Source organism: Camelus dromedarius, chromosome 33 (genome assembly GCF_036321535.1).
Source record: "Camelus dromedarius isolate mCamDro1 chromosome 33, mCamDro1.pat, whole genome shotgun sequence".
Lineage (NCBI taxonomy): Eukaryota > Metazoa > Chordata > Mammalia > Artiodactyla > Camelidae > Camelus > Camelus dromedarius.
In genome coordinates, this window is record NC_087468.1 from 11,762,278 (window position 1) to 11,776,811 (window position 14,534).

Sequence of the window (14,534 nt, forward strand, 5' to 3'; positions counted from 1 at the left end):
TACCCGGGGGCCTCTCTAAGGAGTGAGATTGAAAAAATCTGCAGGTGATCCTAAAGGGCAACCAAGGCAAAGAACCATTAAACTAGAGCTCCAAGGGAGATTTGAGATTACACAAAGAATGCGATTAAGTACTACGTCAGGAACTAGTCTACACTTGCACCCAAAATACCTAAGTTGCCTACCATAGGCAAGGCATTGTCACAAATATAAATAAGACAGTTATTACCCCAAATGAACTCACAGTCCAATGGGAAAATCAGAATTGGAAATTACAACACAAAGCCATACGTTCTTTAATTATGTCACTTCCAAGACACTATGGGGGTTCAACAGAGCAAGTAATGAACTATGGCTGAGAAAGCTAGAAGAGGTTTTCTATAACTGTATAGACGTACCCTCCCGACAGACTCGGGAGCGTTACGCCCAAGCGCCCCAAGACCCGCCAAGCCACCAGGTGGCAGGCGCCGCTCGTCCCACCCCTCCGACCCGCCCGGGACACTGGTTCCAGCGACCCCCGCGCGGAAGTCGTCTGCGCAGGCTCAGGACGGGTCTCTGGCGGCCGGGCTGGGGCGGGGGCATCGCTTGGATCTTTGCGGGTTCAGAGACCCCCGGCACACACGGGACAGAGTGGAGAGTGTCCCTCCGTCTGCCTGCCTCCGAGGGGCTGTGAAGGCTTGGAGCTGGGCGCAGAGTTGCAGGGCCGGTCCGTTCCCTGTGAGGGTCTCCCCGGAGTCCCTGTTGTCTCAGGGCGTTGGAGGGGCGCGCGGCACCGAGGTCGCTGGTGTGCCTGTGGCCGTGTCTGCTGCTGGTCTGCGTGGGATCTGGGTTCCAGATCCTGGTCCCGGGGAGGAGGGCGGCGGAGCGGAGCCAGTGGGCGGCGGCAGGGCTTGTGAGGGGTGTGGAAGAGCACCGCTCCCACCAGCCGCGCCCCGCGCCGGGAGGCAGGTCCGGGTCTGACAGCTCTGCTTTGGGCCCTGCGGGTCCGCTGGGCATCGTCGCGCGGAGTGGGAATGCCCCGTGTCACCCAGCTTGCTTCCTTCTCCCTGAACCCCGGGAGGACTGCAGAGCTGCGACCAAAGGATAGAGACTTGAACCTGGTCAAAGGACATCGTCCCTGAGCCCCAGCTATGGGCTCCACAGCATCAGGTTTGGCTCTCGAGGGTGCCGCGGGCCAGAAGCCGTCTTGGGGAGTTAGTACCGAGCCTCGTAGGAGGAGGACCCTAGGAAGGGGATGGATAAGGGGCAGGATCTGCAACCGCCCTCCCTGTGGTGGTGTCTAACCTTTCAGGCTCAGGAGCACGAGGTCCCAGCACCCAGAGACCATGATGAAGGTGGAGGGGACACCTGTCCCAGAGGCCAAAGGAGAGAGAGGAGAGCAGGAGGGGGTCTCTTCCTGCTGTGACAGGGAGAAGGCAAACAAACCTATGAAAGAGTGGCCCTTGGCCAGGGACCAGAGGACAGTGGCTCCATTTGGAGCCTTGCCACCCATTTCCTTTATCACTTCATTAAGTGATAATGTTCTTCCAGCTCAGCTGTGTACAAGATCAGCAGTGCACACGGTGGGCCTCTTCTGTGACCAACCCCCTCCCACTCCTGTTGGGGACAGCACAATCCAAGTGACCCAGGAGGTTTTAAGCCATTCCTTTCTTTAGAATCTCCTGTCCTTCACCAAGTGGGCATTTTAATTTGACTTTTCATTCTTCAGTGCACATGCTCAAGGTCAGAGAACTGGCCAATGGCAGAAGTGGGCCAAATCTCTGGGACTTCTACCGCCTCTTTTCCTGTATGCCTTCTGGTCTGTAGACCAGCAGCACAGGCATCACCTGGAAGCTCTTAAGAAATGCAGACTCTCAGGCTCTACCTCGCATCCACTGAACCAGTCTGTTTAGCAAGATCCTCAGGAATCCATACGCACATTAAAGTTTGAGAAGTGCTGACCTGTGCTATACTATGCTGCCTGCCTGCCTCTGCTTTTGATGTTGTAGTTGGTGGCCTTAACCACTTCTTTGGCATGGTTAAGGTTAGTTTTTTGTTTGAAGGCTTTAGAAACAGTATGATACAAAGCTCTATAATAGAGGGGCTCTCAAAATACACTGCAGAGACCTGATGGTGCTTGAGAACACCGAGGGCAGCTTTTCAGGAAGAGCTGGCCTCTGAGCGGGGTTCCCAAGGATAAGCGGAGAGGTGTAACTTCTTCCATTAAGGCCTATAACCCTACGTGGCCTTGTCCTGGGCCTTATTTTGTATTGTTAACCTGTCTTATACCCTCAGTGTGCATTTAAAGTTCCTTGAAGCTCCTCTCCATGTTTATATTTTCAAAAGGCCTAGAGGACCTACATATTGGCGACCCAGTAAATAACTCTCAAATGGAGTGGCCAGACTGTGATCACACTTCAGCTCGCTGCAGCTTGCTGTGGCCTATAGGCAGGTGGGGACCTTATGCAGCTGTACAAGGGCAGCCTCTGCCCTGCCCCTCAGCTCCCTTTGGCCCAGTATTGTCCCCAGAACCATGGAGGTGACACGCTGACGTGGGGAGTCTGGGAGCTGTAAACCCCATGAGGGTTAGCCTTCCTCATGGCTCCTTTTACCTTCCTAGTTCTCCCTTCTCAGGACCCTGCTCTTCCTCCAGAGGGATACACAGGAGAAAAGGGAACAGCCAGTTTACTCCTGAAAGCCAGGCCCCAGGTGAGTTGGGGTTCTCTTAATTTTTCCTCAAATGCCTGAATGATGGATATTTTTGCCTCCTTTTCTCTGGAGCCTCCTTGTTTGCCGTTTCTGGCTCTGCAGGGCACTGCGCCCATCAAGGTTTTTGCTGGCTCCTCGCCCCTTGCCCAGGGCCCTCTCCTCTCTGCGCAGTGTGCCCTCACTCAGATCCTTTGGTTTATTTCTGTAAGGGGCACTGTGGTGAGAACGAAGTAATGAGAGAGCACCCTGGCCCTGAAGGAGTGTCTCAGCCACAGAGGGGAGAGGACCCCACCCAGGATGCAGCCCCAGTCACAGTAAGGATGGTTTGATGGCAGATAGTGGCACAAGCAGACCTTTCCATCACAGTTTGGGAAAAGGAGAATCAGCCTGTGCTGGAGAGGTTGGGGAAGGCTCGTAGAGAAGAGGGGGCAAGAAGGGTTGGAGGGGATGGACAGGTGAGGAGGCCATTTGAGGCTGGGTCCCTGTTCAAATGTCATCTTCCTGGATTAGTGTGGCAACAGACTTTACTGCTTCTGGCTGTGTGACCTTCGACCAGTCACCTAAATTCTCAATGCACTGGTTTTGCCAACTGCAAAATGAGGATGATAATCATGTTAATGATAATGATGAAAATAATAATAGCTGTCATTTGCTGAGACCAAACAGGTACCAGGAACTAGTCCACACAATTTATTTATAGTAATTAATTTCATCTGTGAAACATTCCTGTTTTGAAGAATGGCACCTGAGGCACAGAGGTAAACTGAGGAGACCAAGGCACAAAGAGATAAAGTAGCGTGTCTGTGGTTATCTAGGTAGTAAGGGGGAAGCCAACTTCAGGTCTAGGTTGTCTGGCTCCAGAATCTTAACCACTCAATAATACAATGATCTCATGTGGTTGTTGGAGTTTTCTGGCAAATGGAGTTTCTTAGTCCTTGTCAGCTTCCACTGTGATGGGGATGAAGGGGTTAATGGTGCTGACTCTAGATGTGGAGGGAGAATTTAGTGGGATTCTAGCTTGATGATAGACATTTATATTTAATTTTCAAGCCAACAGGGGAAACCCTCACCAATAAAGAATTCTCTCAAGTAATTAGTAGAGTAATAAATAGAGCTTACCCCTGTTTGGCCTTGATGTACACCATTCAGAGGTTTATGTGAGACCTCCGTCTGGTTATGCTGTGGTAACAACAGCCCCAGATCTCAGTGGCTCACAGTAATGAAGTGTATTTCTTCTGTGTCACCTCTCAGTAGTGCGCTGGCTGTGGCTCTGCTCTACACCCTCTTCACTTTGGGATTCAGGCTGAAGGAGCAAACCCTCCTCTGGAATACATCATTCTTGTGGCAGGGGGAAGGTGCAGATGGCACTCCAAGCTTCTGCTCACAACCCATTGGCCAGAGCGGGTCATGTGGCCAAGCCTAGTGTCAATGAGGTGGGGAGATAAGTCTCCCACAGTGAGGGGCCCAGAGGGAGGGGCAGTGAATATACTGAACGAATAACTGCTCTGCCAGTCTACCACTGGCTGTTTTCTTACTCACAGATGTTCACTTCCCTCCCTCCTGCACACAGAATCTCTCCCCAGGAGACAGAACCCCAAAGCCCCATCCAATCAGAGCATCAGGATCAAAGTCCTAGATGGTGTGATACTGGGGACATCAGGTCTGGATACGGAGACCTATGAATTAAGAAGGACAAGTTGCCTAAGTCCATATTCCCCACATACAACGGAAGAGTGGGGCAGGGTCACCGCAGTGAACATCCCTATTCCGAAAGGGGAAGGGTGGGAGGAACCCAGCAGCGCCAGGTCCATAACAGTTACAAAATTCAGTGAGGACCCTGGCCTTGGGAGTGGGGAAGTCTTTTGCTTACAGGCTGGTTCTGCTCCCTGGGTACAGCTCTCCAGTCCAGTGTTCTCCTGGGCTCTTGGCTCTGTTCTCCAGAAGCTCCTTCCTTTTGCAGTATCCCCCTTGGTCACATATGAAGATGATATTGGAGAATAAGCTCTTTTGAGAGCTAAGCAGCTCTTTCGTCCTGCCCAAGTAGGTTAATGGCCCAAGGGTTGTTTCAAGTCATGGACATTCAGTGTGACTCTCCATGTGTCAATAGCTTTTCCCACAGTTCTTTTTAAAATATGCCCTTCTTTTTAGACTTAATTCTGGAGCTTTTGGGGGTCTCCTTGGGAAAACCATATTTTGAGCCACTCTGAGAAATTTGGTCCCACTGAAAGGATTTCTTGGGAGCCATCTCAAATTATTCAGAGGTTTCAACAAAATGTTGTGAGACAGTCACACCCATGGTTTGGTCCTTGCCACTAGGCTGAGTTTCAGTCATCCTTTGGCATGCAGAAGCCTTCTCCATTTTGTCTTTGACCAACTGGCAATGAGAATTGGTTAAATCTCCAACCCTGCAAGTCCTGGAATTTCTGGACATTTTCTTTTGCCTTCGATTTTTATTTTGCAAACCCACAAACTCCTGAGCTCATTTTTTTTTCTTGACATACTTTGTCAAATGCAGCCAGTAACAACCAACTCACTACTGTTGCTATGTTTCCCTTCCTCTCCATAACATCACAAGCTCATGCTTACATCTTTTCCTCTGTCAGGTTATTGCAGACAAAAGTTTTACCACACGGTTCACCACCAAATTATATGGGCTGCCACCTTGCCGATAAGTTTCCTCACTGCCTGGCCCTGAAGCCAGTGTCATGTGTTTTAGGCTTTTTTTTTTTTTTTAAAGGCAGAACCCCACTTTGCACACCATTTTTTTTAATGAGTCCGTTTAGACTAATTATGCTGTGCTAACAGCAAATTGGTGATTTATACCAATAAAGGTTTGTTTCTTGTCCACATTACATGCAAGCTGGGGTTTGGCCCCACATCTTCACTCTGGGGACATGTGCCATCTCAAAGTGGAGGGAAGAGGAGCAATTGCAGCACCTCCACTGGATTCCAATTAAATGCAACTAAATTGGGAGTAAAACCTCTTGAAAACTGAGGAAATGGATTGGATTTGTCTCCCCCACCTAAGCAGAATGTCTCTGTAGGCTTGATTCTTCTGAGATCCTGATTTTATTCCTAAGCAGCTTGATGTTGATGTATGTGGGCATGGGTGAGATACCAAGTAGGAAGGATGATACAATCCCTGGAGCAGCTTAAAATGTTTTTGAGATGATAAACCCAGAATGTGGGCAGAGAGCGGGGGTGGGCACTGTGATAGCTAGAAACTCTTAGCATCCCTTCTGGTACATCCTGTGGTTCTACTCAGACACCCATCTGCTGTTCTCCCGAGGGCCGTAAGTGTGCTTCCTAAGGGTGCAAGAGTGTCTTCTGTATTTCAGGACCTGATGACATTTGAGGATGTGGCTGTGGAATTCACCTGGTGGGAGTGGGGGCAGCTGGACGCTGCTCAGAAGGACCTGTACCGGGAGGTAATGCTGGAGAACTTCAGGAACCTGGCCTCCCTGGGTGAGCTCCACTCCCCCAAAGCCCAAAGCCTGCCCATCAGGCCATCTTTTTTTCCTTGGTATTTAAAAGCTAGGGGTGCCTGAGCCTGTTGGCTGATTTTTGCCCTGGGGTTCTAGAATCATTTATAGTCTGTTTGGGCCCCCAGAGATACAGTATTTCTGCTTCTCATTCCTAGGAAATGTCCTGCTCTGTATGAAATCAGAATAAGAAGTTTCATGATTTTACTCCCGATATTTCACAGGGCCTGTCCTTCGGAGGCTGTCCACAACATTTCTCCACCCTCGAGACCAAGGGCCAAAGCCTTGGCCTCAAATACGATCTTCTTCATTCTCTACCATCAGGGTTTCCAGTGTCCAAACCACATGTGATCTGCCAGTTGGAGAAAGGGGAAGAGCCTTGTATGATGGAAAGAGAAGTCTCAACAGGGGCCCACCCAGGTGAGTGAGGAAGAGCAAAGCAGCATCACACATAGTAACGCCCAACCGTGAGAGGGAGGTTGCCCTGAACCCTTGGTCGGGGGCTCTTCTTTGAGAAGGAGAATTCACTTGTCAGGGGCCCTCAACTCCAGTATTTTGAATATTTGGACACTTTTTAAAATTATTTCTGGTGTGGAAAGAAGAGATGTTCATTGTCTTCTCTAGCATTTATCTTTCCCTTGTGACCCACCTCTGTCCACCCTTCTGGACTCTCAGGGCCCTGCATCATCACTGGAAGTCACATGGTCAGTGCTGGATGAAATTTAAGGATTAACAGATGTAAGTGCCTGGCAGTCCTATGTCAGCAGGGCTAAGGGAGTTAGCAAGAGATCAAACAGAACAATTAAGTAGCCCAGAAGTTAAAGGGTTACTGGCAAGGACATCCTGACAGACGATGTCAGGAAGATCAAGGTGAGGACACTTCAAGCTGCAACAGAGGAGGTTCTAGACACTCCTTGCTGTGGATGGCATCTCTCTGAGGCCATTTATTCCTAGGTGACTTAAGCATACCTCATAGGCTCCACTTTTGGGGCAGAATTCTGGACACAAAGCTCTCCTACCATGTGAAGCCCAAGGATACTGGAGGAGGTGGTGACAGTCTGTGCCAGTGTCCATCTCTGAGGCAGAATCATAGCCTCAGGCCAGAGCCAAAGCTCCAGAAAGCAGGACTCAAACCCTAGAGCTCTGGCTGGGCCTCATCATAGGAACCTGGAGGAGAGGACCAAGAGGGAGGACGCTGGTCTCCTCTACATTAGTACTTTATCTTGTTTCCTTCCAGAATGAGATTAAGGGTCTGACGTCTGGATCTAGTCTCATGATCAGCCCCTGTCTGTTTACAGTGGTCCACAAACACGGCTGTGTTTCAGAATCTCTCGGGGAGCTTGTTAAACATTCAGATCCCCCGGAGCCACACAAGATGTACTGACTCAGAATCCTGCCTCTGAGAGCCCTGGTTAGGCACTGCCAGTCACTTCCCTCTTCAGAAGTGTCACTGTTATTGTCTTAGCTGTCTATCGTTGCTGAAACAATTGTCACAGACTTAGCCGCTTCAAGCAATACAAGTTTATCATCTCATAGTCCATAGGCCAGAAGTCCAGCATGGGTCTCACGTGGTTACAGCAAAGGTGGCAGCAAGGCCAGGTTCCTTTCTGGAGTGTCTAGGGGAGAATCTGCCCGGTTCATCTGAGTTGTGGTAGAACCAACTCCTTGCAGTTGTAAAACTGAGCTCCCTGTGTTCTTGCTGGCTGTAAGCTGATGGGTGTTCCCAGCTTCTAGAAACTGCCACCTTCCCTGGCCCGTGGTGCCCTTCCTCCACCTTCAAGGCCAGAAATGGTGGGTCGAGTCCTCATACCACATCTCTCTGACTCAGCCAGGAAGTGTTCTCTGATTTTAAGGATTCATGTGATTAGACCGGGCCCACCTGACTAATCCAGGATAATCTCCCCATCTCAAGGTTTGTTCCCTTAATCACATTTACGAAGTCCCTTTTGCCATATAAAGTAACACTGATAAGTTCCTGGGATTAGGGCGTGGGCATCTTTGGGGGATAATTATTCTGCCTACCACGACAATCTATGGTCCTATCATGCATGTTACGTGTGTGTGTGTATAATACATAATAATGTGTGGTGGGGACTGGAGTGTTGAGGAAGAATTTGCAGAGGGCATCTTCCTACCCTCCTCGTCTTTACAGTCTTTGGATTTATCTTGCATACTGGAATCCAAACACTGTTGTCTCAGGTTTTCCTAATCTCTAGTCAGCTGCTTATCTTACTCATGACACCTTTGAAATGTTCTTCAAACACACGCCATTCTTGAAAGGAATGGTACACCTCTTTTAGATACTATTTTAAAGCTTAATTATCTTACATCTATTATAGGACTTTCCTTCCTCTTGGTACATGGAACATGTTAATACTAGACTATCTTTTGTTTTTGTTTTCTTTTTTTCAGACTGGGAGAGAAGGCCTCAAGCCAAGGAATCAATGCTAAGTCAAGGAATTTCCAAAGAATTACTCCAGATAGCATCAGTGGGAAAACACATTAGAGATGAACTCTGGTGTTCCAGACTGGGAGCAGCTTGTGGTTGTGAAGACCAGTTAGAGATGCACCCCCCAAAACAGGAGAGACATCTGAAAGAAACGTCACTTACTCACAAATCTGCCACCCTTTGGAGAGATCATGAATGGAGTGAATTTGGGACAAGTTTAGGCCTAAGATCAGTCCTTGTTAACCAACACTGTGTTCCCACGGGAGAAGGACCCCATAAATGTGATACAGAGTTCAGACAGACTTCAGGGAGAAATGACTCTCAGAGAACCCACCCAGGGAAGAAATCTTGCAAATGTAATGAATGTGGGAAGCTATTCCATTTCCAATCGGAACTGAGGCGCCATCAGAGATGTCACACTGGAGAAAAGCCCTATGAATGCAATGAATGTGGAAGGGCCTTTGGTCATATTTCGTCCCTTATTAAACATCAGAGGACGCACACTGGAGAAAAGCCCTATGAATGCAGCGAATGTGGGAGAGCCTTCAGCCAGAGTTCATCTCTTGTTCTACACTACAGATTTCACACTGGAGAGAAACCCTACAAATGTAACGAATGTGGCAGGGCCTTTGGTCATACTTCATCCCTGATTAAACATCAGAGAACACATACTGGAGAAAAGCCCTATGAATGCAGGGAATGTGGGAGAACCTTCAGCCAGAGCTCCTCTCTCATTGTACATTACAGATTTCACACTGGAGAGAAACCCTACAAATGTAATCGATGTGGGAGAGCCTTCAGCCAGAGTTCATCTCTCACTCAACACTATAGATTTCATACCGGAGAGAAGCCCTACAAATGTAACGAATGTGGAAGAGCCTTTGCTCACACCGCGTCCCTTATTAAACATCAGAAAAGTCATGCTGGAAAAAAATCCCTATGAATTCAGCCAACGTAGGAAGGCTTTAAGCTGGAGCACACACACCACTAAACCTCAGAGAATATGTATTAGAAAGAGATCCTCTGTGCATACAGTGTGTGGGAGACTTTTGATTGGAGGACACATCTCGTTCAACATCACACAGGACACACCAAACAGAAGCTCTGTTAATGTCAAGAGAAGGAGTGGGCTTTCATCACACCTCCTCCCTTATCAAACATGGGAAAATTCAAACTAGTAACAGACTGTGAATATAAGGTTATGTTTACAGGTGACACATGACCTGAAAGTAACTGGTTAAAAAGTTTTCTTTTTAAAATTTATTTACCGCTGTTAATTTAAGATAGGAAGCAATTTGTCTGTATCACAATGGGTAGTTTATGGAAAATTTAGCTGATATCCATCTAAAATCATCTGGCGCCACCAAGTGGCCATCTTGGGAGCACCGGTGATGATCTGAGCATCGAAGGTTACATTTTTTAAACATTCTTGTTTTACAGAATCAGGGTCTAAACATTGATATTCTATAATGCCCTCTTTGAATTCCTCCAGAGATTTACCCTTTGAGGGTTTAGTTACCTCCCCTTGGTTAAGGCAGCTTGTTTGGCATAATCTGCTAGGGCATTTCCGTTCACCTTCACATGAGCCTCGGCCCTTACAATAACCACCTCTCTAGGAAACAGGAGTGAATGCATAAGTTCTTCAGCTTGTAGTCCATGTCTGATGGGGGTTCTGGGGGAGGTTAGGGAACCTTCTTTGTTTTAAAGCATCTCAAGTCATGTACTCATCTCATCTGTGTATATGCTCATTCTCTGGTCTTTGGCTGGTGGACAAACTATACACAGTAAGTGCTGCCATCGGGGCTGATTGTAACTCACGTGAAGGACTATATTCCAGAGAGAACTTAAATTAGTGACACTATCCTACTTGATAACCTTCAGTTTTACTTTTGAGATATGATTCATCAACAAAAAATATTCAGAATTCTTTTTTTTTAGTAACTTATTTACTTTTGAGGGGAAGTAAGTAGGCTTATTTATTTATTTTTTATTATTTTTCAATGGAGGTATTGCGGATTGAACCTAGGACCTCGTGCATGCTAAGCACACACTCTACCACTGAGCTACACCCTCCCCCTGCTCCAGAATTCTTATTTGGAGTCTCTAGTAAATCTGCACAAGGCACAGAGTTTCCTAACTAAAGTAAGAAAAGCATGATGTTCTCTTTTTGTTGGGAACAGGAGTAGGGCAGGGTTCAGGATGCTGCAGTAGTGAACAGAAACATAAGAGAGAGAGAAACAGAGTATCAAAGAATGTTAATTAGCTGTCTGGAAGTGTGAAACGATCTCTTTTCACAGATGACAGTGATCTGGTACATTAAAAATCCTAAGAAATACAACAAAAACCTATTGGAATAAATGAGTTCAGCAAAGTTTAGGATACAATCAGATCAAATATACAATAATCAATTAATATTTCCATACATGATCCATAAAAGGAAAAAAACTGATAAATTGGACTTCATCAAAATTGAAACGTTTTACTTGGTGAAAGACCCTGTTAAAAGAATGAGAAGACACGCTACAGGGGGAGGGTATAGCCCAGTCGTAGAGCACATGCTTAGCATGCAGGAGGTCCTGGGTTCAATCCCCAATACCTCTATTAAAATAAATAAATACATAAAACTCATTACCTTCCCCCCCAAACAGACAAGCTACAGACTGGGAGAAAATATCTGCAGAGAACTTACTTCAAAATGTACTCACATCGAGAATATACAAATAACTCTCAAAACTCAATGGTAAAAGGAACCAAACAATCCAACTAGAGAGTAAGCAAACATTTTACCAAGGAGGACATACAGATGGCAAACAAGCACATGAACAGAAGTTCAACATCATTAGCTCTTAGGGAAATGTAAATTAAAACCATGCACAAATAAAAACTGCACAACTATTAAAACAGCTTTTTAAAAAGTTTTTAAAGTGACAATTCTAAATGCTAGTGAGATTACAGAGAAACTAGATCTCTCCGTATTGCTGGTGGGAATTATAAAATGATATGGCCACTATGAAAAAGAGTTTGGCTGTTTCTCAAAAAACTAAACATACATGTACCATTCAATCTAGCAATCTCACTGCCTGGCATTCATCCCAGAGAAACGAAAGCTTACGCCCACACAAAAACATGACCGTGATGGGTATATCGTTAAGTACTGAAAACGGGGACTTGAAAAGCTATTTGTACCCCCATGTTCAAGCAGTATTATATACAATAGCCAAAAGGCAGAAGAAACCCAACTGTCCATTGGCAGATGGAGAGATAAACAAAATACAGTATGTATATGTTTGTGTGTGTGTGTATACATATGTATATATATGCACATACATATATATATATATGTATATATATGTATACACACACACACACGCACGCACACACACAATGGAATATTATCCAGCCTTAAGAAAGGAAGGAAATTCTGACACATGCTACACATGGATGAACCTAGAGGATATTATGCTAAGTGAAATAAGCCAGTCACAAAGGGCAAACACTGTAGGATTCCACTTATATAAGACACTTAATCAGATTCATAGAGACAGAAAATAGAATGGTGGTTGCTAGAGACTGGACAGAGAAAGGACTTGGGAGTTGTCATTTAACAGGTATGGAGTCTCAGCTTTGCAAGATAAAAAGAGTTCTGGAGGTGGATGGTGGTGATGGTTGCACAAAAATATGACTGTACTCAATGCCTCTGGATTAAAAATGGTTAAGATGGTAAATTTTATGCATTTTTTATCACAAAAAATTTTTAAATGTCAAAAAATGTACATGAATGTTCATAGCAGCTTTGTTGAAACAGTCAAACACTGGAGACAAACTAAATATCCTACAATGATGATTGGTTAAACAAAAAGGAATAAACTATTGATGCATTCAACAACTTAGATGGACATCAAGGGTATTATGCTGAGTGAAAAAAGCCAATCTTCAAAGGTCATATAACTAATTCCACTTGTCTAACTTCTCAAAATGACACAATTGTAGAGATGGAGAACATATGAGTGGTTGCCAAGGATTAGGAATGGTGGGGGAAGACAAAAGAGGGACAAATGTCACTCTAAAGAGAAAGCACAAGGGATCTTTCCGATGATAGTTCTATATCGTGACTGTGGTGGTTACAGGAATCTACACGTGATAAAAATTGTATAGAACTACGCATACGCATACATACACACACACACACACACACACACACACACACACCAATCCATGTAAACTGATAAAATTGAAATAAACTCTGTGGATTGTACCAATGTGTACCTGGTTTTCATACTGTATTATAGTTACAGAGTTGACCCTTGAACAACATGGGTTTGGACTGCATGGATCCACTTACATGCAAATTAAAAAAAATATTGCTGTACTACAAGATACGCAAATGGTTAAATCCATGAATGCGGAACCACGAATCGGAGGGCTGACTATGGGACTTGAGCACCCACGGATTCTGGTATCTGCAGCAGGTCCTGGAACAAATGCCCTGTAGATTCCGAGGAAATGACTGTATAAGATGTTACCATTCGGAAAAACTGCATGAAGGGTGCGTGGGACCTCTCTGTGCTATTTTTGCAGCTTCCTATGAATCTATATTTATTTCAAAATAAAAAGTTAGAAAAAACAAACAAACCAGAACCTAGATGCTTGACCATGGGCCAGAAAGTTCCCTTCTGACCTGAGCTTCCATCATGAACTGGCTGCTGTCTGACCCACCAAGCCATAAAGCTGGGCACACAGCAGCACTCCTTCATCAAATGGACCCGGTATATATGAAGTTGGGCTCAAGCAGATCCTGAAGACACAAGTGATTTCCTCATGACTGTGGCCTCTACTCTTGCAACATTACCTTCCTTCTTCAACTCCCACCTACAGCTTCACTGTAAGTTCCCTATGACTAGTTGCCTGGAGAAGGAAACTCTTGGGTTCTGCATGGTATGCACGCACCACCTGAAAAGGGACAGTTGTAGAATATCCTACTTTGGGAAGGCTCTGAGGGGCAGTGGTAAGGGAAACCCTCTCAGTGGGCAGAACTTTGAGCAGTGCAGCTGGTCATTCATTTTGTCTGATCAGAAGTACAGATCTATACTTTTTCACGGGCTGAGGCTAGTGGATTGGCTGGAGGATCAGGTACTTGAAAGGAACATGATTAGAAAATTCAAGGAGGTCTGGGGATGAGGTGTGTGGACAGACTTCTCTAGTTTGGCACAGAATGTTAAGATAATTACGTCCCTTATCAATGTGTGCCAAAGGGTGACCTCCACAGAGGACGGTTTTAATGAGGTGGACAGAACAACTATCCTGTGGATGTCAGTGGGCCTCCCTCCCCAGCCAAATGGACTCATGAACAAAGCATCTTGGATGAAGCTTCTGTTTGGGCTCAACAACATGACTTCCACTCATCAGGGCCAATGTGGCTACAGCCACTGCTAAGTGCCCAATATGCTAACAGCAGAGACCAACCCTGAGGCCCCAAAACGTCACTACTCCCTGAGAATCAGTCAGCTCTCTGGTTGCAGACTGATTACACCAGGCCAGTTCTCTCATGGAAGGAGCAGCACCTTGCTCTCCCTGGAGCAGACTTTCTGGATATGGAGTTGTCTTCACTGCCCTCAAACCTTCTGCCAAAACTGCCACCCAGAGCTTTACTGGAGTTGGGTACGCACAGCTTCTTCATTCTCCTGTCTGCCTTATTCCCTACTTCGACCTTCACTTAGACCCTCTCCGGACTTGTCTGTACCTCATCCTTCTGGTTGGGACGAGTCCGCAGCAGCAGTTCGGCCCAGAGAACGGAGGCTGTCACCGACCCGCTCTCACACGCCCAGAAGACCTGGCGGGTCCCGCGGCGACTCTGGAGAGACCCCGGGGAGCTAGCCACGCCCACAATAGCCCAAGCCCCGCCCCTGGGTCCTAACGCG

General features: G+C 46.4%; 1 protein-coding gene and 1 long non-coding RNA gene across 2 annotated transcripts; one reads left to right on the top strand and one right to left on the bottom strand.

Annotated features, from left to right (window-relative positions):
- Positions 1–309: 309 nt before the first annotated feature.
- Positions 310–9,700, top strand: ZNF514 (zinc finger protein 514). Its single transcript, XM_010984699.3, has 4 exons — positions 310–2,685; positions 6,024–6,150; positions 6,492–6,587; positions 8,580–9,700. Exons 1-4 carry the CDS (start codon positions 2,575–2,577, stop codon positions 9,557–9,559), a joined length of 1,314 nt encoding a protein of 437 aa, XP_010983001.2. The 5' UTR covers positions 310–2,574; the 3' UTR covers positions 9,560–9,700.
- A 3,166-nt stretch (positions 9,701–12,866) lies between these two features.
- On the bottom strand, positions 12,867–14,485 carry LOC135319858 (uncharacterized). Its single transcript, XR_010378802.1, has 2 exons — positions 14,357–14,485; positions 12,867–13,102 (listed from the first exon to the last, which is right to left on the bottom strand). It is a non-coding gene; the product is annotated as an uncharacterized LOC135319858 (long non-coding RNA).
- Between the last annotated feature and the right edge of the window lie 49 nt (positions 14,486–14,534).

Bases quoted from the DNA above. Each gene is read 5' to 3' on its own strand.
- ZNF514 (XM_010984699.3), top strand. From the start codon at position 2,575: ATGGCTCCTTTTACCTTCCTAGTTCTCCCTTCTCAGGACCCTGCTCTT. The intron at 2,686-6,023 runs GTGAGTTGGGGT...TCTGTATTTCAG, and splicing joins TCCTGAAAGCCAGGCCCCAG to GACCTGATGACATTTGAGGA. The intron at 6,151-6,491 runs GTGAGCTCCACT...CTCTACCATCAG, and splicing joins CAGGAACCTGGCCTCCCTGG to GGTTTCCAGTGTCCAAACCA.